This window comes from Taudactylus pleione, unplaced genomic scaffold (genome assembly GCF_031769625.1).
Source record: "Taudactylus pleione unplaced genomic scaffold, aTauple2 ptg000214l, whole genome shotgun sequence".
In the NCBI taxonomy this organism is placed as follows: Eukaryota; Metazoa; Chordata; class Amphibia; order Anura; family Myobatrachidae; genus Taudactylus; species Taudactylus pleione.
The window spans coordinates 4647456-4668093 of NW_028284616.1; the positions used below are offsets into that span (position 1 = coordinate 4647456).

The window sequence follows — 20638 nt, forward strand, 5'->3', positions numbered from 1 at the left end:
CCTGGAAGTACTGAAATGTTTGTTGCAGCGCATCTGGCGTGTTAGCCAACAGATGATCCAGCCCGAAAATTGGGTGTTGTTGCACGCAGGGCCGGTTCTAGACATTGTGGAGCTCAGGGCGATAGTTCCCAGTTGCGTTCCTCTGTGTGCGCTTCCGGAAAGGGGGCGTGTCGTTGCAGAACACCCCCATTTTATCACACTGTGGGGCATGCCCAGCACTTACGAAGGTGCTGGGCTTCCCCCAAGCTCTCCCCTTGTGGCGAACAATTGCCATGTGCAGTAATGCGCCTTACACAGTATGTCTTACACAGTAATGCCCTTTATAACACATTATGCCACACGCAGTAATGCCCTTTATAACACATTATGCCACACACAGTAATGGCCTTTATAACACACTATGCCACACACAGTAATGACCTTTATAACACATTATGCCACACGCAGTTATATATAGCCATGCCCCCAGTAGTAATGCCCCTATAGTAATCCCCCCTATAGCCATGCACCCATGCCTCCCTTCTGAAAAAAAAAATACAATTAAAATACAAACACAATACTTACCTTAAGCCCTGTTCCTGCATCCGCTGCCATCCAGTCCGACCGCGGCTCCACCACGGATCTATGAGAGAGACATCATGACGTCCCTCCCATAGTGCCCTCTGCAGGAGCCGGAGCTCAGTAGTGAGCTCCGGCTCCTCGGATCTTTGGTAGAGACGCCATGACGTCCCTCCCATAGTGCTCTATGTGGGAGCCGGAAGGCAGAGCTCAGAAGTGAGCTCCGGCTTTCGGCTGCTGCAGGGAGGGAGCCGGGTGCCCGCTGATAACAAATATCAGCGGGCGCCCGGCAAATGGAGCCTCCCTGCAGCGTTTTTTTTTTCTTCTCTTCTGGGGACTCAGTGGCGCCCTCTAGGGGCCGACGCTCTGGGCGACGGCCCTGTTAGCCCGCCCCTAGTTGCATGACAATGCACCATTGCATTCTGCCATCCTTGTGCGCCATTTCTTGACTCAGCGTGGCGTGACTGTTTTGGATCACCCACCATACTCCCCTGATCTTGCTCCTGCTGACTTTTTTTTGTTCCCTAGTTTAAGGGGGGGTCATCATGCAGGAATAACGGTTTGCGGACGTCAAGGATATTCAGAACCACGTGACGCACTTCTGAAGATAATTCCTAAAAAATACTTTTCCAACAGTTTCCAGAAGCTTTACGAACGTTGTCAAAAGTGTGTTGTGTCTGGTGGAGACTACTCCGAAGGCCAATAAAGATATTTCCAATGTGCATTCCGTTTTTGTGTTTTTATTATACCCAGTAGCGGCTCCAGGCACGGGCAAGCCGGTCCGTCACCCGGAGCGCCACTGTATCCGGAGGGCGCAGGAAACGCCCACCACCTTCCTGGAGGTAGAGGTAATATTTAAGCTCAGGGGGAGGGAGCGGAGGAGGGAAGAGCCGGCAACTCCATATGGCACAGGGGGCGCAGCACAGCCTAGTGCCGGCCCTGATTATACCATTCACCTAACTGTTTAGACAGACCTCGTATATCGCATTGAACCGATGCGATAAGAACCGTATACTGAAAAGAACTCATAACCCCTTTAGCAAGTGCTAATATGTTTTATTCTTAAATGTAGCTCCTAGTGTATCTGATACCTAAAAGAAGGCACTGGTTATCAGATCCCCAAGCTATTAATGGTACCAGGCCACTGGCACTGCATCATAATATCCTAAAATATGTGACTTGAACTAGTGCCTTGGTATTATTAGTATAACCTATGTACTGTGCTGTCAGCGCTGAGTTAAAGGTTCCTCCAGACCAGCGCCCCGGCTGCTGGGTAAACATATAAAATGAATTTCCCGGGACAGCTCCGTACCCTCCGCCATCAAGGTAGTCACCATCCCTAGAGAGATAGGAGGTCCCGCGGTGGTGACGGCTGGCAGTCTCCGGAAGGCCCCGGCCCCGCTCTAGCGGTGACTGGCAGCAGAGACCACTTAGTAAATCCGCCGTCTCACATGATGCCGAGCGACTGAGGGAAAGCACCGGGGCCTCGGGGCAACTCTTTGCCAAATATCCGGTGCTGGATGCTGCGATTGTGCGCAGTGTGCGCTGGGTGTCAGCTGCTCCTATCCTCATCATCATCCATAGACGGAGACGCTGCGAGCAGCAGGGGGAAGAGGAGGAGACCGACCACCCATCCCCCAGCAAGGCAACAGCCCAGACCGAGGGGACGCCCGCTGCTGGGAACCTCCCGGGATCACCCCGCCTGAACCGGACACAGCTGCCAGCCGACCCGGCGTACACAGAAGGGGAGACATCTCCGTTACCCAGGAGCGGTTCCCCCTGCTGCCAGTGACCTGTGTGCAGTAATATCAGTGGTTATAGCGGCGGCGGCTGTGCCGGGGGGTGGTCACAGGGAGCAGCGACCCTGATGTGATTTATCATCGCTGCCGCTGTGTGTAGTCCCGGGGACAGAGACGCATCGCGCTGCTGCGGATCAGTTGGCGGATAGCGGGTAGCGGAGCGCAGAGAGGATGTTAAACGTGGAGAGCCTGGACCGGGTGGATCTGTGTGAGAGTCTGTTGACGTGGGTAAGTGTGGAAGCAGCAGTGCTGCCCCATCCCCCACCCCCAGGCCCTGCACACTCTGTGCCGGCTGCTGTCATTGTTTCATCACCCGGGTGTAGTGTAAGCCAGGAACCGCTTCTTCCCCAGGGGAATGTAATGGGCCTCTGGGCTATAGACTTGTCAGTTGTCTGTATGTAGCGCCCGCATGATCTGTAGTGGAGTACACTGGCTGATATACAGGGACCCATTGCAATGATGCACATACACACACTCTTTGCCTTATCTATGGTTATTTTCTATTCATGCAAAATCACAAACAATAAATAGATCTAACGATAATAGAGTTTATACATACAGCAGCAGACATAGGTTTGATTGTTGGACTTGGGTGTAAACATTACATTCTTGGTGCTGCCAAAGCTTTTCAAGGACCCATTTTTCAGATAAAGTTAATTGTGGCTTCTGTCAGATTATGGTTTAGCATCATAGGGCTGTTGTTGCTATAATGATATATGCTAGACACCAGGGAATCAATTACTTTTGTGGTTTGCTGCTATGTACCTCATATCAATCTTCTCACTCATGTAAATTGCATGAATGTTCTTGTAGTTTAAGGACATAGCACAATATAGTAGTTTGCTTTTCAAAACAAATATGTGAAGTAACCAAAAATGTGTACAAATTGTTTGCATACAATGAGAGAAAGTGTCAGCGTTGTCAGGTGTACTGGTTTCCTATTGTTCTGGTTGTCATGCTGATTGTCCATGTGATGGTGGGTACTGCTTGTACAGATGTGATAAGGGCTGTGTCTTTGCTACAATAGAACAATCTTGCTCTTTGTGTCTCTTTATGCTCAGCAGATTGTATCTACCATCATTACATCATATCAGGACAGTCTGACCGGGTTTTGTTACAGATTCCTTATTCTTGTTCAGTGCTATAAATCATTTGATACAAGAGAAATACATTCTAGTTTCTACTATTCTGTCTGTTAGTATTATTTAAATGTTGAACACTTTGGAGCAGAGCTGTGGAGGTTTTTGTGGGGAATGCACCATTATTTACACACGTGTTTGCAGGCTGAAACTTTTCAGGGACAACAAAATAATTTTTGGGGTCATCAATACGACACAGTTGATTTTCCTATTTTGGGATCTATTCATCATCACTTAATTTTCACCTGCTTTTGTAGAAATTAAGTATCCGGGCCATTCATCATAAGGGTAAAGCAGGAGATATCAGATATCTCCTGCTTTACCTTTCACTTCGATGTGGCCCACCAATCTACAAAAATGCAACATTTTCGGAGCTTGATTGCTACTACTTTCGGATCCCTCCTCTCCTGTCCAGCTCCTTCAGCCGGACGTTGTGGCTTTGGCGCCTGCATGAACTCTGGGTCACGCAGGCGCACTAGCACTGCTGAGTCAACTCGGCAGTGCTAAGTTTCACTGCTCCTAAAAGAGCAGTGAAGCCGCTTCGTGGAAACAGCTGATTTTCGGATCAGTTGTGAGCAATGATGAATTGCTCCAGCGCTTGTGGCGAGTTAGTATATTAACAGGGTCTGCTCGAACCCCGATAATTAACATAATGAATAGACCCCTTTTGTATCATGTTTTATTTGGCAATCAGTCCCTAATCCTCATTTGGTAATATTAATGTTTGTCAAGATGTAGTTTCAATTTCTGTTTCAGGATTGCAGATACAATTATTTATTTATTACCAGTTATTTATATGGCGCACACATATTCCGCAGCGCTTTACAGAGAATATTTGGCCATTCCCATCAGTCCCTGCCCCAGTGGAGCTTACAGTCTATGTTCCCTATCACATGCGCATACACACTAGGTTTAATTTGTGTTAGGAACCAATTAACCTACCAGTATATTTTTGGAGTGTGGGATGAAACCGGAGTACCCGGAGGAAACCCACGTGAGCACAGGGAGAATATACACAGTTAGGGCCGTGGTGGGAATCAAACCCATGACCTCAGTGCTGTGAGGCAGTAACGCTAACCATTACACCGTCTGTGCTGTCTATAAATATATAGATACAATGGGCCTGATTCAGAGTTGTGCGCTATGTTTTTGCAGTTGAGCGATAATCTGCCATCTGCGTATGTGTCTAGTCGCACTGTACATGGCTTAAGGTACATTACCGTAGTCACTTGCAGCGACTTTTTGCAGTGTGACAGAAGGGGAGGTAACGGGGAGTGGCGGCAAAGAACGTAGGTGCGTTGTGACCGTTTAGAGAGTGTCACATCTTACATTTGCGATCCCGTACACAAGAAACAGGGCTCCGGCGTCTCGGGTCCCGCGGCCATTCTGCTGGACCATAGGCTTAATCAGGACTGCGACAATTGAATGATCTGCAACCAAAGATACTTCTTTGTACGCAGATGCTGCAACATTTTACGCAGATACTTGGATATGCGAAGCTGTAGGTGAGTGTCTCAATACATCGCCCAGCAGCTGCGACATTTGCAAATTTTGACATTTCCGCTGCATACACAGCAATGGCGGCATTAGCAAACAACTCTGAATCGGGCACAATTCTAAGCTTTTATTCACCTTTGAGCCAGGTTTGAGTGCCATTTGAACAAAAGTGAAGTGGAAGCCTAGGTCAGTGGGGATAGTTGTCCAGTGATAGTATAGGCCTGTCTGTATGGTCTTTGGGAGTATAGAAAAGTGCATCTTTCCTTATGCGTACCCACTACCCACCATACTGTAGCTGTGACAATTTTGCTTTTCCATGTACGGCCAAATTTACCTCCAGTCTGTGCACAGGAGAACCATTGTACTAGACCTCTGACTTCAGCCTTGAACCCTCTCTACCACTATAGAGTGATGTACATCCTTGTTGTCATCACTATATTGAAGTACAATGTTTGCTTTTGGCAAATAAAATAAAAAAGGTTACTTATGCTCAACATACACTTTACAGTTATCTGGGCGATCCACCTAATATTGGTGGATCGCCCATATAATTGTGAGCTGTGTATGTGCACAACTGATGTTAAAATATCGATTGGTCGGCCATGCCGGATCATCCAGCATGTCCGTCGCAATATTTTGACGTTACAAGTCGGCCACATCAGACAGTGTATGCACTGCTGCGGCCGACCGAAACAGGCATTTCTCCTGTTACTTTACAGAAGAGCAATGGGGAATTGTCTCCTCCTCAGGGGAGGAAGACAGATATCGTAGCCAATATAGTGTGAGATATCTCACATGTATGGCTATGATATCTGCTGGGGCAATGGGGTTGAACTGCCGGCGGCCAGCGGACATGGGGCAGGTAAGTACCCTAACCTCACCTCTCCTGTCCCCCCCCAACCCTCTCTTTAGTGATGCCTGACCCTAGCCTACCCCCAGGGGTGCCTAACCCCCCCCTTACTGTTCCCTAAACCTAACCCTCCTGAGGGGAGGGGGGGTGCAGAACTCTAACCTCTCCCTGGGGGTGCCTAACCCTAATCTCCCCCTCCCACCTGCGGCTAATGCTAAGGGCACCACAGGCATCCCTTCGTTCGCGATGGCGTCCTCTGTTCAGGTGTCGGGATTATGATGGGCATCTGTATTTCGACGCCTATCATAAATCCCTAGCCGGCATTCCGCTGTCGGGATTGTGACCGGCGGCCGCAACATGACTAAATCCCCCTGATGGGTGTCAGTCTACCAGATAACGTCTGTCATTCTGATAGGCATTTTATCTGTCAGTGTATGCCCAGCTTTAGTTATGCAGGCACCACTTTAACTGATGTAAACTATACACTGTAATCTAATCAAACCAATTTTTTTTTTGTCATCAATGTGTTAGTTACGTTTTTCATTAACTGCTATCCTGGGCACTGTAACACTAGATTATGAGCACTTACCCATGTCTCTGGTGCTGTTCTAATTTCTGCCAGCTTGGTAGGCACAGCTCTTGCTGTGTGGGCTCCTCCAATGCTCAGTCATTGCTATTGTGAAACAGAGTGATAGTATAAGTTCTTTTTGTGTTACCTAATAAGAACATCAACAGTATGAGAGATTCCCATAAGTCTTAAGTGCTTTCAATCCATGGCCTTATACAATCTCTTCACCCCCATCCCTTCCTTGGCCTGGCTTCATACAGCAGCCTTCAAGCAACTTCCAGGAATCTGGAATGTAGACTGTGTCACCGCTAAAAACTCTTAAGGCGGGTATCCACTAGACCAGCGGAGGCCAACCTGTGGCTCTTCCATTGTTCTGATTCGGCTCCCCTGACTGACACTGACAATTGTTCAGAGGAGGCTCGTCCTTAGTTTTAGCAGTCCTCTCTGCTCCGGAGGCATGTACAGTATGGGCGGTGTCGTGATGTCACGCTGCAAACAGGAGGCGGTGCTCAACTTGTGACTGAACCTGCAGCCACAAGGAAGATGCGGTTACAGACGCCAGAGCCTACCTATTTTTTTCATTATATTTGTTACATGTGGGGGGCTGGAGTGGCTTGTGGAGTGGGATGCGTGTGGGAGAAGTTGGCTGGACTGGATTGGCACGGGGAGAGTGGGGGAGGGGCTGGAGTGGCACATGAGGGGCTGCTGAAGTGGCACATGGAGGGCCTGGAATGAAACCAGGGGGTGTTGGATTGTGTTATGTGAATGTTTTTTTTTTTTTTTATTTAGTGGATGTGGCTTATTTCAGTGTATTTTATGTGGATCTGTTTTATTAAATTGAAAATTTAAAATTTTTATATTGTTCTGGCTTTTTCTTTCCCATTTATAGTTGGCTCCACGGTGATTGTGTGCATGCGCTTTTACATGCTCCTACAAACATCATACCAGGGGCGTGACATAGCTGACCACACCGCTTTTTGCATGTGCGCATTCAGCGCGCATATGATCTCGGCTCTTTGACATACAGATGTTTTGGGGCTCTTTGCATCTGACTGGTTGGCCACCTCTACACTAGACTATATGTTCCAAGAGCGATATCGTCTAGTGTTTCTCCGGCAGTGATGTACTTAATATCATTAATGACATTGAGCACCCACACTGAACGATATAACGTTCAGTGATGTCACCCTACCTCATCCCCATACTTGCAAAACCTGACAATATCCTCAGGTTGCCCTGCAAGTTCGGGCGATGATGGATGTCGTCAATGACCAGTGGGAGCGCGCATCGTTGACAGCATATCCACTGCACGATATTGCGGACGATGAACGTTAACAATATCGTTATCGCTCAAATTGTCCAATTTATCGCGTAGTGGATATGTGCCCTTAGATCTCTTGTTGGCGTAGGGTGGTATCCTTGGGGGACCTGGACTCTGATGTGTAGAGTGCCCTGAAATACTACTAGATTGGAGATGCATCATGGGCACTTCTGTGTGAGAATAATACCATGTGCATCAGGTAGTGTTGTTCAGGAGTACATACAAGTAGAATAAGTGCCCAGGGGGCAGTTGGTTGGTGAGACAGACACTGATCATATAGGGAAAAACTTATTATGGTTATGTTGTATAGTGTATGATTAACAATCAGGAAAGTATGGTTATTGGTAGAAATTACATTTTACTGCCATTTCTATACTGCATTTTGCCAGCATTGCTTAAGTGCCTTTGTGTATTAGGGACACCTTTCATGTCCTGACCACTTTTCATCTCTAGATCTATCTATCTATCTATCTATCTATCTATCTATCTATCTATCTATCTATCTATCTATCTATCTATCTATCTATCTATTTCAATGTGCAAATAATGTAGATAAGGTATTTTACAACTATTTATGTTTTATTATAATTAAACGTAAAACTGCTGCTGTTATTAGTTGGCAGTGCTGGTCAGATAGACTACCTTATTAGACCACCAAGAAACAGGGATTATTTAATGTTAGTGGATAAAGTATATCTGCACATCAGATTAACATCCCCTCTATCTCCTGCGCAACATCCACGTACTGACAATTATACTTTATAATATGGAGTACTTGGCAGTTGTACCTAATGAAAGAATGGGGCAGCACAGTTGGTGTAATGGTTAGCATTACTGCCTCACAGCACTGAGGTCGTTGGTTCGATACCCACTACGGCCCTAACTGTGTTAAATTTGTATATTCTCCCTGTGCTTGCGTGGGTTTCCTCCGGGTACTCCGGTTTCCTCCCACACTCCAAAATTATACTGGTAGGTAAATTGGCTCCTAACAAAATTACCCTAGTGTGTATGTGTGTGTGCATGTACTGTACATGTGGTAGGGAATATAGAGTGTAAGCTCCACTGGGGCAGGGATGGCCGAATATTCTCTGTAAAGCGCTGCGGAATATGTGTGTGCTATATAAATAACTGATAATAATAATAAGTCGTAGCACCCTTATTTACCCCTGGGCAGACATCTTGTTCAATAGAAAGATCCACAATTTAAAGATTTGTTTCCAAGAATTTCCCTCTTTTCTCATATTGACCATCTGTACAATACAGTTCCTCTTGTTTTGTATTTTGGTACTCATTCTGAGTACCTATTGTTATTGTGTGGGTTACATAAATTAATGTTTATGGAAGCTGAGTATTTAAAAATAAAATTGTAAAAAAAAAAATCAAAATACCTTACACGTACATACATTATGATGTGCGATGCAGTGCAATGAGCTTGATCAAGAAAATTCCTCACATTACATGGTTACTGCTCAGCAGCATAAAGATCTTAAGGTGCCCACACACATACCGATGTCCTCACGATACGATTTTATGGACAATTTCCTCATGAACTTTCACGGGAGCTCCCTTGCCGTCGTGATCACGATTTGGAGTTAAAAATGTCCAATCTGACTAAAGATCTATCTTGCAGCCAATGCATTGTATCCCAGATTGGCTAATCTGCCCTACAGCATGGCAGATCAGAAGATGCGATGTACGACGAGCGGGGACGCGCATCGGCATCGTGCTCGTGAGTATAAACTCACGATTTGTACTTTTTTTTTTACCCGATTCGTCGTCACGATTCGTCGAAATCGACCAAATTGTGTAAAATGTCGCTATGTGTGTGGGCACCTTTAGACATATTCAAAATGTTGTGGCAGTTATTTGTTATGTCAAGGTCCACGTCACTATAGGCAGTAAATGGTGAGTGCATCCTCTATCATTTTCCAACTCTCTGGAGAGAAATACCTATATATCGGAATAGCCTCACTTTTTTTCTACCTTTTTAACAGTTCATGTGTTGTTGACCTCTAACACTTTTTATAGTACATGTATATATGCATACATTTGTGAGTGTTGGGCCTGTAACAGCCCATGAGGTCCTGCATCTTTTAATAGCGCACCTGGCGGTGTTCTAGCAGCCATGATTTCTGTCTACCTGTAATGCAGATGTTTAGTAGGCCTTTTTGCTGCATTTCTAGTTATGTGGTGCACACAAAACCTTAGGGCTCAATGCAATTAGGTGCAAAGTGGTCGTGTTGCTGTTGCAACTACATAGAAACACCGGTAACGGCACTGCAATTTGCCCACCTCGCGGCCCGACCTCACACAGGACTCGCACGATTTTGCTCACAGCCATATGAGGCTGCAAACAAAAATCCGCCAGTCTGGCGGTACCATAAGTGCGACATACAGCCGCACTTATTCGCACCTAATTGGATCGAGCCCTTAAAGTCACTGATGATGGTTCCTGTCACATCATAAGATGTAGGCAAGCAGTTATTATTGAGCAACTCTGACTAACAAAAGTAAAATCAACCTATTCTATTAAATGTCAATAGCACATAAAAAACAAATAGCATAGCATGCAGTTTTTATTCTATGCAAATAGTAGTTAGATTAACATAATAATAATATTGATTAAAATGTACTTTTTTTTAGGTAGAATAAGTATAATTTAAACATCAAATACCCTATGTTGTTTTATTTTCCAATGATCGGAGTATGAAGATAATTAGTGAATACAAAATAAACAGACATTTGTGATAAACTTGGATATAAATTGCATCCTGTTTTTGATGTATTTTTATATCTTACTAGCTGAAGCACCCGGCGTTGCCTGAGTTTAAATCTTCAAGTTATTAAGTTTTAGTATGTGATGTCATCCAAATCCATCCAGTAGAAGGCCCAGAACAGGCTCCTTGGGTCAAAGTTCTCAACGGCGCACTCCACCGTGAGGTCCGACCGGGACCCAACCACTCCATAAGGCATTCCAGACCAATTGCCACCCCTCTGTGAAGTTTTCATCCAACTCCATCGAGTGGAAGGCCCAGAACAGGTTCCCCGGGTCAAAGTTCTGCCCAGCATATACCAACTGGAGGTCCGACCGGGACACTAACCACCTTAAACCTGTTCAGGATCCAGCTGGACCACCTTGTGTTGATTTCTTCCCAGTCGACACACAAACATGCATACAAACACACAAACGGATTAGATCGTTATATTATATTATATAAAATAAGACCTAGTGTGTATGTGTGTGTGTATATGTACAGTCAGGTGCATAAATAATGGGACATTGAGAGAATTTTCATATTTTGGCCTCTATTCACCACCACAATGGCTTTGAAATGAAACAAACAAGATGTGCTTTAACTGCAGACTTTCAGATTTAATTTGAGGGTAATTACATCCAAATCAGGTGAACGGTGTAGGAATTACAACGGTTTCTATATGTGCCTCCCACTTTTTAAGGGGCCAAAAATAATGGGACAAACTATACAATCCTAAATCTAACTTTCACTTTTTAATACTTTGTTGCAAATCCTTTGCAGGCAATTACAGCCTGAAGTCTGGAACGCATAGGCATCAACAGACGCGGGGTTTCATCCCTGGTGATGCTCTGCCACGCCTCTACTGCAAATGTCTTCAGTTCCTGCTTGTTCTTGGGGCATTTTCCCTTCAGTTTTGTCTTCATCAAGTGAAATGCATGCTCAATCGGAATCAGGTCAGGGGATTGACTCGGCCATTGCATAACATTCCACTTATTAGCCTTAAAAAACTCTCTGGTTGCTTTTGCAGTGTGAAGCGCCGTCCAATGAGTTCTGGAGCATTTGACTGAATATGAGCATATAATATTGCCCGAAACACTTCAGAATTCATTCTGTTGCTTTTGTCAGTAGTCACATCATCAATAAATACAAGGGAACCAGTTCCATTGGCAGCCATACATGGCCACACCATGACACTACCACCACCATGCTTCACTGATGAGGTGGTATGTTTTGGATCATGAGCAGTTCCTTTCCTTCTCCATACTCTTCTCTTCCCATCACTCTGGTACAAGTTGATCTTTGTCTCATCTGTCAATAGGATGTTGTTCCAGAACTGTAATGGCTTTTTTAGATGTTGTTTGGCAAACTCTAATCTGGTCTTCCTGTTTTTGAGGCTCACCAATGGTTTACATCTTGTGGTGAACCCTCTATATTCACTCTTGTGAAGTCTTCTCTTGATTGTTGACTTTGACACATATACACCTACCTCCTGGAGAGTGTTCTTGATTTGGCCAACTGTTGTGAAGGGCTTTTCTTCACCAGGGAAATAATTCTTCTGTCATCCACCACAGTTGTTTTCCATGGTCTTCCGGCTCTTTTGGTGTTGCTGAGCTCTCCGGTGCGTTCTTTCTTTTTAAGAATGTTCCAAACAGTTGATTTGGCCACACCTAATGTTTTTGCTATCTCTCTGATGGGTTTGTTTTGATTTTTCAGCCTAATGATGGCTTGCTTCACTGATAGTGACAGCTCTTTGGATCTCATATTGAGAGTTGACGGCAACTGATTCCAAATGCAAATGTCACACCTAGAATCAACTCCAGACCTTTTACCTGCTTAATTTATAATGAAATAACGAGGGAATAGCCCACACCTGTCCATGAAATAGCTTTTGAGTTGACAGTCCCATTACTTTTGGCCCCTTAAAAAGTGGGCGGCACATATAGAAACCGTTGTAATTCCTACACCGTTCACCTGATTTGGATATAATTACCCTCAAATTAAATCTGAAAGTCTGCAGTTAAAGCACATCTTGTTTGTTTCATTTGAAAGCCATTGTGGTGGTGAATAGAGGCCAAAATATGAAAATTCTGTAAATGTCCCAATATTTATGCACCTGACTGTATATGTATGTGTATGTATATATAATATATATATATAATGTGTGTGTCTGTCTCTGTGTGTGTGTGTGTGTGTGTGTGTGTGTATGAATGTAGCACATACATATATACTACTGAGCTACCATTGCTCAGAAATGCAGAGCGTGCTGATTACAGTCCTGCCAATGGAAGTACCCACAGTTATGGATCACCTTGTTCATTCGTATGCAGATTTGTCTAGAAAGAAATTTTTCCTCATTAAAATCTTTATTGAATTTTGATCGGGCAGATCTGACCACTTCATTGGTGACAGATGTAATCTGTGTGTGTGCTATAAATGGCTGAGGTCATAATATCTTGTCCAGTATGACTGCTAAAGTCCAGATATGGACAACTTGACCAGTCTACTTGTTTGGAGAAATTGGTCTAGTTCTGATAGTTTTGTGAATTGGTAAAGTTGTATGTTGTGTGGTAAGCTTTTATAAAATGCCTGGTGCCTACAAAGTAATAAGCAGTAGCACAGAACATGTGGATGTGTTGTGCTTAATTTAATATACTCTGTGTATGGTACATAATATTTCTGCACCTCCCCACAATGTAGGGACAAGATTTGGTCATTCACCCATTTAATAAAGATCATGTTCCAAGTTGGTCAGGCTTGCTTTCAGAGCATGGATGTAGGGGGTGGCTGTATGTCATAGACACAGGAAGTGATAGTCTTGTAGCCAATTATATTTCTATAAAGTGAAAACTTCACCTTTGCTGGATAAAGTTACTGAAGTTAGACCAGTGATTACAAATCAAGCCTCAAGGGATTCTTGTAGTATATTTTCTACTTCAGGGTCCATAGGGTATCCACAGGATACCTTGGGGTATAGGTGTGACGTCAGTCGCAGGGCACCAAAGAGTTAAGCTTTCAGCCTCCCAGGATGCACTGGGTCCCCCTCCTATACCCCGCCCCCGAGCCAAGGCACCTCAGTTTAGTTTGGTGCCCGGCCGGAGTCGGGTGCACCTGTTGGAGTGGGGGCTAGAAGAGCCCCTGAAGCTTTTTCTTCATGCAGCTGTGGCTGCACATCTGGATGAACAGCATGGACAGTCAATCCTGACGTCCATGCTGTCTTCCCTACACCCCGCCGGTACCAGAACGCCGGTACTGATCCGGGGATGCTGGTGGGCATCTGGGGTCACAGCTAGCGGTGACCCCAGATGTTCCGGACCATGGCCGGATTCAAGGGGGACAGAGGTAAGCAGCGGGGTCCCGCGGTGGGTCCCCGCTGATCACATGGTCCTAAGTCCCCAGGCAGGGGGCTCCCTGGGGACTGGCTGCAGCGTGGAGCCAGGCGACCAACCTGCGCTTCCACTACCCCCTGGGACAGCGGACCGCAGCAGAGTGGTAGCGCTGCGGCGTCCCAGGGGTTAAATGCATGCCAGGGGAGCGCGCCTTCCCTGTCTCACAGCCGGCGCCTCCCCCGCTGCACACAGCCCTCTCTGCACTGTGCTGACTGGCCCTGTGTCAGCGCTCCTCCCCCAGGCCAGCCTCCTCTCTGCTCCTCGGCGGCCATCTTCTCCAACGCATGGTGAACGCTGCTGGAAGCACTGGACGGAAGCATCGTGGTCTGGGTCCCCCCGCATACCTCTCCTCCGCTGTGGTCAGGTCTGTGTATGCAGCGCTGTGTCCTACCAGGCCCTGTGTCTGTGTAGTTGAGTGATCAGCGCTGTTAGTGCAGGAATTGATTTTCTTTGCATTGTATGTGACTGTGCTAGCGCTGCCTGTAACTTTTCTTCTCTAAACTGTCAGCTTTATTACTGTCCCTGTTCTTTCTGCTAAGCCCTTGCGGTGCGGTGCTGCAGGGTGGTCTCTCGCCTATTTAATATATAATTGGTGAGAGGGGTCACATACGTGGTGCCATCATGTCTGAAACTGATTTTCCCCTCCGGCTACAGTGTACCACGTGTAAAGTACCGTTAGCGGAGGGGGAGGGTAGCGTGGAGGGCCTTTGCCGGCAGTGTTTGTCCATGGCGCGGCCTCTTACAGTTACAGCACCGGTACAGGGGCCGCCCTGGGCTTGTTTCGCTCAGGTGCTAACAGCTTTAGTGGGCAGTTAGCTCCGCAGCCCGCGTTTACTCCGATGGGTTTGTCCCAGCAGTCTGTGGTGTCGTCACCCATGCAGGGTTTCCCACGACAATTGGTGGTACCCCACAGTCTCCCTATTTCCCTGCTCCCGGTTTCTCAGGAGCCAGCGTGGGTTAACTCCCTGACGAGTTCTGTACAGCACTTGTCGGATGTATTGCAAGGGGAGCCTGTGATGCGGCCTCATAAACGGCCGGTGGCGTCTCTGTCCGCTCCTTATGAGGATGACGAAGGGACGTCTGATGATGGGGAGATTCTGGATCCTTACGATCAGGAACCTCTCCATACTAAGGACACTGATGCTAAGTCCAAAGTATATATTCCTGGACTTATTCGGGTGGTCCGCACAGCCTTGGTGATTGAGGACGAAGTTCCCCCAGCGGCTAAGTCTAAATATGCCTTTTTCAAAGATGTGAAGGGCGATGCCACAGTCTTTCCTCTTTCGGGTCAGTTGGTGGACCATTTAGAGGAGGCGTGGAAACAGCCTGGCAAAAGATACCAGCCGCAGAGACGCCTGGCGGTGGCTTATCCGTTCGCGGATAATTATTTTGCTAAGTGGGAATCCCCTCCACAGGTGGATTCTCACGTGACCCGTCTTGACCGTAGTGCCACATTGCCGATGCCATCCATGTCCTCCCTTAAGGATGCTACGGACCGCAAGGTGGAAATCTGCCTGAAGTCCACTTATTCCCTTGCGGGGGGGGGGCAGCACGGCCGGCTATGGCCATTTGCTGAGTTGCCAGAGCGATGGAGCGCTGGGCGGATTCATTAGAGGCTTCTTTTGATTCCGACTGTCCGGCCGAACAGGCGGAGTTGATTGGCAATCTCCGTGATTCGGCCACTTACATCAACGAGGCGGCTCTAGACATTAGTACTCTGGTGTCTAGAATTTCTTCAGCAGCGGTAGCTGCTCGTCGCACCTTGTGGCTGCGATCCTGGAAGGCAGACGCAGATTCCAAGAAGGGTCTGGAAGCCTTGCAGTTTACCGGAGAAGTTCTCTTCGGTCCGGATCTGGATAAGATTGTGGCCACGCTGGCGGCAGCCAAATCGGCTTGTCTCCCGTCGGCCGCTGCTCCTTCTGGTTCTGGACCATCGTCCTTTCGGTCATCTAGGGCCCAGGGCAGGCCCAAACCACAGTCGTTTCCTCGTCAGGCTGGCCCTAGGAAATCGGTCAAGCCCCGGAAGCAGGCATGGAGTACCAGACGTCCGGCCCCCAAGCCAGATGACAAGCCTGCGGCCTGACGGTCCGGGCCTCCCTTTGGGGGATCCCAGGGTGGGAGGCCACCTGCTGCAGTTCGCCCAGTGTTGGTCGGTCACTATGACAGACACTTGGGTTCTGGAGGTGGTCTCCCACGGGTACGCCCTCTCCTTCCGGCACAGACCCCCGGCTCGATTCTTCACCACGGGTCTACCATCAGACCGGAACAAGGCTACGGAGCTGCGTAAGGTATTGCACACTATGCTCCAGGCTGGAGTTATAGTGCCTGTTCCATTCTCCCAGAGGGGCCAGGGTTTCTATTCAAATCTTTTTTTGGTACAGAAACCCAATGGGTCGTATCGTCCGATTCTCAACCTCAAAGCACTCAACAAGTCTTTGCGGGTACCGAAGTTTCGGATGGAGACCCTACGGTCCATCATTCTGGCGCTGGAACCGGGGGACTACATGGTGTCATTGGACATACAGGACGCTTACCTGCATGTCCCTATTCTTTTGCGCCATCAACAGTTCCTCAGGTTTGCAATCCGCAGCGACCACTTCCAGTTTCGGGCGTTACCTTTTGGCCTGGCGACAGCACCACGTGTCTTCACCAAGGTGATGGCGGTCATGGCGGCTTCTCTGCGGCTGCAGGGAGTCCGCATGTTGCTGTACTTGGACGACCTGTTATTAGTGGCGGGATCTCCAGAGCTCCTGTTACGCCACTTAGACCTGACCATTGCCCTGCTGCAACGGCACGGCTGGCTAATCAACTGGCAGAAGTCCACTCTAATCCCGTCTCGGAGGATTCTGCATCTTGGAGCCTTATTGGACTCGGGACAGCAAAAGATCTTTGTGACGGAGGAAAAGATCTCTGCTTTGCAGTCAAGGGTGCGCAGTTGTCTGCACAGCCGCCAGGTGTCTCTACACTCGGCGATGAGGTTACTGGGCTCCATGGTGTCGGTGTTCGACATGGTGGAATATGCCCAGTTTCACTCCAGACCTATGCAGCACCTAATCCTGTCAAAGTGGAACGGACTGCCTCAGTCTCTGAAGTCCCAGACGATTGTGTTCACCCCGGAGGTTCGCCTGTCCCTTGCTTGGTGGTTACAGACGACCCACCTCAGCGAGGGACGTCCGTTCTGGATTCCAAATTGGGTCCTGTTGACTACGGACGCCAGGCTTCGGGGCTGGGGAGCAGTTTCGGGTCCACATCTGTTACAGGGCAGGTGGACTCCGACAGAAGCGGAGCTTCCAATCAATATCTTGGAACTCCATGCGGTCTTCAATGCTCTCCAGCAGGCACATCGGTTTCTCCAGGTTCACCCGGTACAGGTCCAGTCGGACAACGCTACCACCGTGGCCTACATAAACAGGCAAGGAGGAACCCGAAGCCGGGCGGCTCTCGTAGAGGTGTCTCGGATCCTGGTTTGGGCGGAGCGCAATCTTCCGGCCATATCAGCGGTCTTCATCCCGGGAGTGCTCAATTGGGAGGCGGACTTTCTAAGTCGCCAGGACGTTCATCCGGGGGAATGGTCCCTGCACCCGGACGTTTTTCAACTACTGGTGGACAGGTGGGGTCTTCCAGAGATCGACCTCATGGCGTCCCGGCACAACAAGAAGTTGCCGGTGTACGGGTCTCGCACAAGAGACGAAGGGGCGTCTCTGGTGGATGCTCTGTCCGTCCGGTGGATGTTCCGGTTCGCATACCTGTTCCCTCCAGTCTCCCTTCTTCCACGGGTAATCCGGAAATTCAAACAGGAAGGAGGGACGCTCCTGTTGATAGCTCCCGCGTGACCCAGACGGCACTGGTTCTCAGACCTTCAGGGTCTGTCCGTGGACAGTCCTCTGAGGTTGCCGCTATGACCGGACCTCTTGTCTCAGGGTCCTTGTCGTCACCCGGACCTGACTCGGCTGTCTTTGACGGCGTGGCTGTTGAGACGGCCATTCTGAGGTCCTGGGAATTTTCCAGCTCTGTGGTGCGTACTATGTTGCGAGCTCGGAAACCGTCTTCCGCGAGGATATACCATCGCGTGTGGCATACGTTCTTTCAGTGGTGTCGACCGAGAGGTTATGCACCGCGGGAGTTTCGTCTGTCTTGGATTCTCGCCTTCCTGCAAGCGGGACTAGATCATGGGTTTCGCCTTGCATCTTTGAAGGTACAGGTTTCGGCCCTGTCTGTCTGGTTTCACCATAGGATTGCTACAATCCCGGACGTGCGCACCTTTATGCAAGGTGTTGTCCGCATTCAGCCGCCCTTTGTTCCACCTGTGGCGCCTTGGGATTTGGCTGTGGTCCTGAGGGCTCTCCAAGGACCGCCGTTTGAACCACTGGGCTCAGTGGATCTTAAATGGCTAACAGCTAAGACTGTTTTCCTTCTGGCTATTGCTTCGGCCAGACGTGTTTCTGAGTTAGGGGCTCTTTCTTGTAGACCCCCTTTCTTGGTTTTTCATGGGAACAGGGCAGTGCTCCGCACTCGGCCCGAGTTTCTTCCCAAAGTTGTTTCCCAGTTTCATGTTAACGAGGAAATCGTTGTTCCGGCCTTTAACTCACCGGGTCTTTCCGTGGGTGAGGCCTCTTTGGATGTTGTGCGGGCCTTAAGGACTTATGTTGACCGCACTTCTTCGTTTAGGAAGTCGGACGCTTTGTTTGTCCTCTATGGCTTCCGTAAAAAGGGTTGGCCTGCTTCAAAGCAAACTTTGGCAGCCTGGATCCGTATGGCTATTTCTGAAGCTTATCTTCATGAAGGCCTGCCGGTTCCTCCTTCTGTGAAGGCTCATTCCACTAGGTCTGTGGGTCCTTCGTGGGCAGCTCGACGTGGTGCCTCTGCAGTCCAGATCTGCAAGGCTGCTACGTGGTCCTCTGTCCATACCTTCGTGAGGTATTACAGGTTTGACACCTTCGCCTCTCAGGATGCTTCCTTCGGGTGGCGGATTCTCCTTTCAGCACAGGAGCGTCCCCACCCTTAAAGGATACTGCTTTGGGACATCCCCAAGGTATCCTGTGGATACCCTATGGACCCTGAAGTAGAAAATATGAGATATGGTAAGAACTTACCCTTGTTATCTCTATTTCTACGAAGTCCATAGGGTTCCACAGGACTGCCGCCCTGTCGCACCTGTGCTGCAAATGGGCTTTGCTCTGGTCACCGGTTTTCCGTCTCCCTCTGGTGAGAATGTGATTCTTGTATGTGTCCAGATCTTTGTTCTCTCTCTTCCTTCTCCTCCTCCGGCCTATGGCTTGGTAACTAACTGAGGTGCCTTGGCTCGGGGGCGCGGTATAGGAGGGGGACCCAGTGCATCCTGGGAGGCTGAAAGCTTAACTCTTTGGTGCCCTGCGACTGACGTCACACCTATACCCCAAGGTATCCTGTGGAACCCTATGGACTTCGTAGAAATAGAGATAACAAGGGTAAATTCTTACCATATCTCATATTTTACACAAGAAAAGGAAATAAGCAGCTGTCTCCAGCTGATGTATCAACTTTTAATCAGCTTTGTTATGTTCTATAAAGGCCACCATACATCAGCAATTCATTGCAGCAATTGTGCAATTTGAAATCGATTGTTTATAAACATCTTTCCCTTTTTCAGTCAATTGCAGAATTGCACGATTGCTGCAATCAATTGCTGATGTATGGGGTGGCCTGATTCTGAGTAGGATGCAGCTGTGTGTCTGCATCTTTTGCTGCTGTAGTGTATACAACTTTATGCTAATACAGCTACACATCCTTTCCCTGATGTACGGCCCGAGTGTCGAAATATGCAAGGACTGAGATGCCCACTTTCACACACTGTCTTTAATCACCACCATTGGTCACACCACCCTATGCTAGCTGTAGATTCTCCATCTGTCTATGGCCTCCAATGTAAGCGATGAAGCATCTTGTACGCAACCTTTTTCAGCGACACTCCCATAAGATTCAGCATCTCTGTGCGTCCGATTAGCACCCCTCCTGTCACCGCCCAGGAATGCCTAATACAGTTCTGATACATTTCAGACAAAGGGACAGATGTACTAAGCTCTGGAGAGTGATAAACCACCAGCCAATCAGCTTCCGAACTGTCTTTTTTTCAAACACAGCCTGTAACATGACAGTTGGGAGCTGAGTGGCTGGCGGTTTATCACTCTTCAGTTCATCACTCTTCAGAGCGTAATACATCTCCTTTAAAGTGAGTACTGCAACTAAGATGTGCAGTGCAGTCTAAAGTATGTTCTATATAGAATATTATGCTTCTATAGTGTGCTTGATGTACCGTGGCATATGTTGACCATGATTGAAAAAAAAACTTAATTTTAGTAAATAAAGCTGTAAACCTTGTTTCTTTTTATAAAAATGTCAGCGTTGGCAAAATTTAAATGTAAATCTGAATTATTTGAACATTGGGGGTGATTCAGCACAGGACGGAATTGCATAGCTGCACGCAAGCAGCTTTGCAATTCTGTCCTTGTAATTCTGGTAATGCAGCAGGAGGCGTCATGTCGTCCCCCCCCCCCCCCTACACCAGCGACGCACTTCCGTTTCAGGAAACTGGCCGTTCCTGCCCCCTCCCGCCCACAAACAGCAGCAGAATGCCGGACTGCGTGCACACATGCAGGACCCGTACCGCAGATGCACAGTATGGGTCCGGCGCCTGCGCAGACTCCCGACCATCGGACATCTGCGCTCAGCGGTGCACTAGCCCATTGTCCATATCTGAATAATATTTTAAGTGGTTTCATCTTTGG

The 20638-nt window shown here is 47.9% G+C and overlaps 1 protein-coding gene across 3 annotated transcripts in view; it reads left to right on the forward strand.

Moving 5' to 3' along the window:
• The first annotated feature begins 2118 nt into the window (after positions 1-2118).
• LOC148517538 (protein Hook homolog 3) overlaps positions 2119-20638 on the forward strand; it is a 94539-nt gene continuing 76019 nt past the window's right edge. For all 3 annotated transcript variants that reach the window (XM_088478509.1, XM_088478510.1, XM_088478511.1), the window contains exon 1: positions 2119-2585. In XM_088478509.1, the coding sequence (XP_088334635.1) occupies positions 2529-2585 (57 nt within the window). In that variant the 5' untranslated portion in view covers positions 2119-2528. The remainder of the gene's footprint in view (positions 2586-20638) is intronic.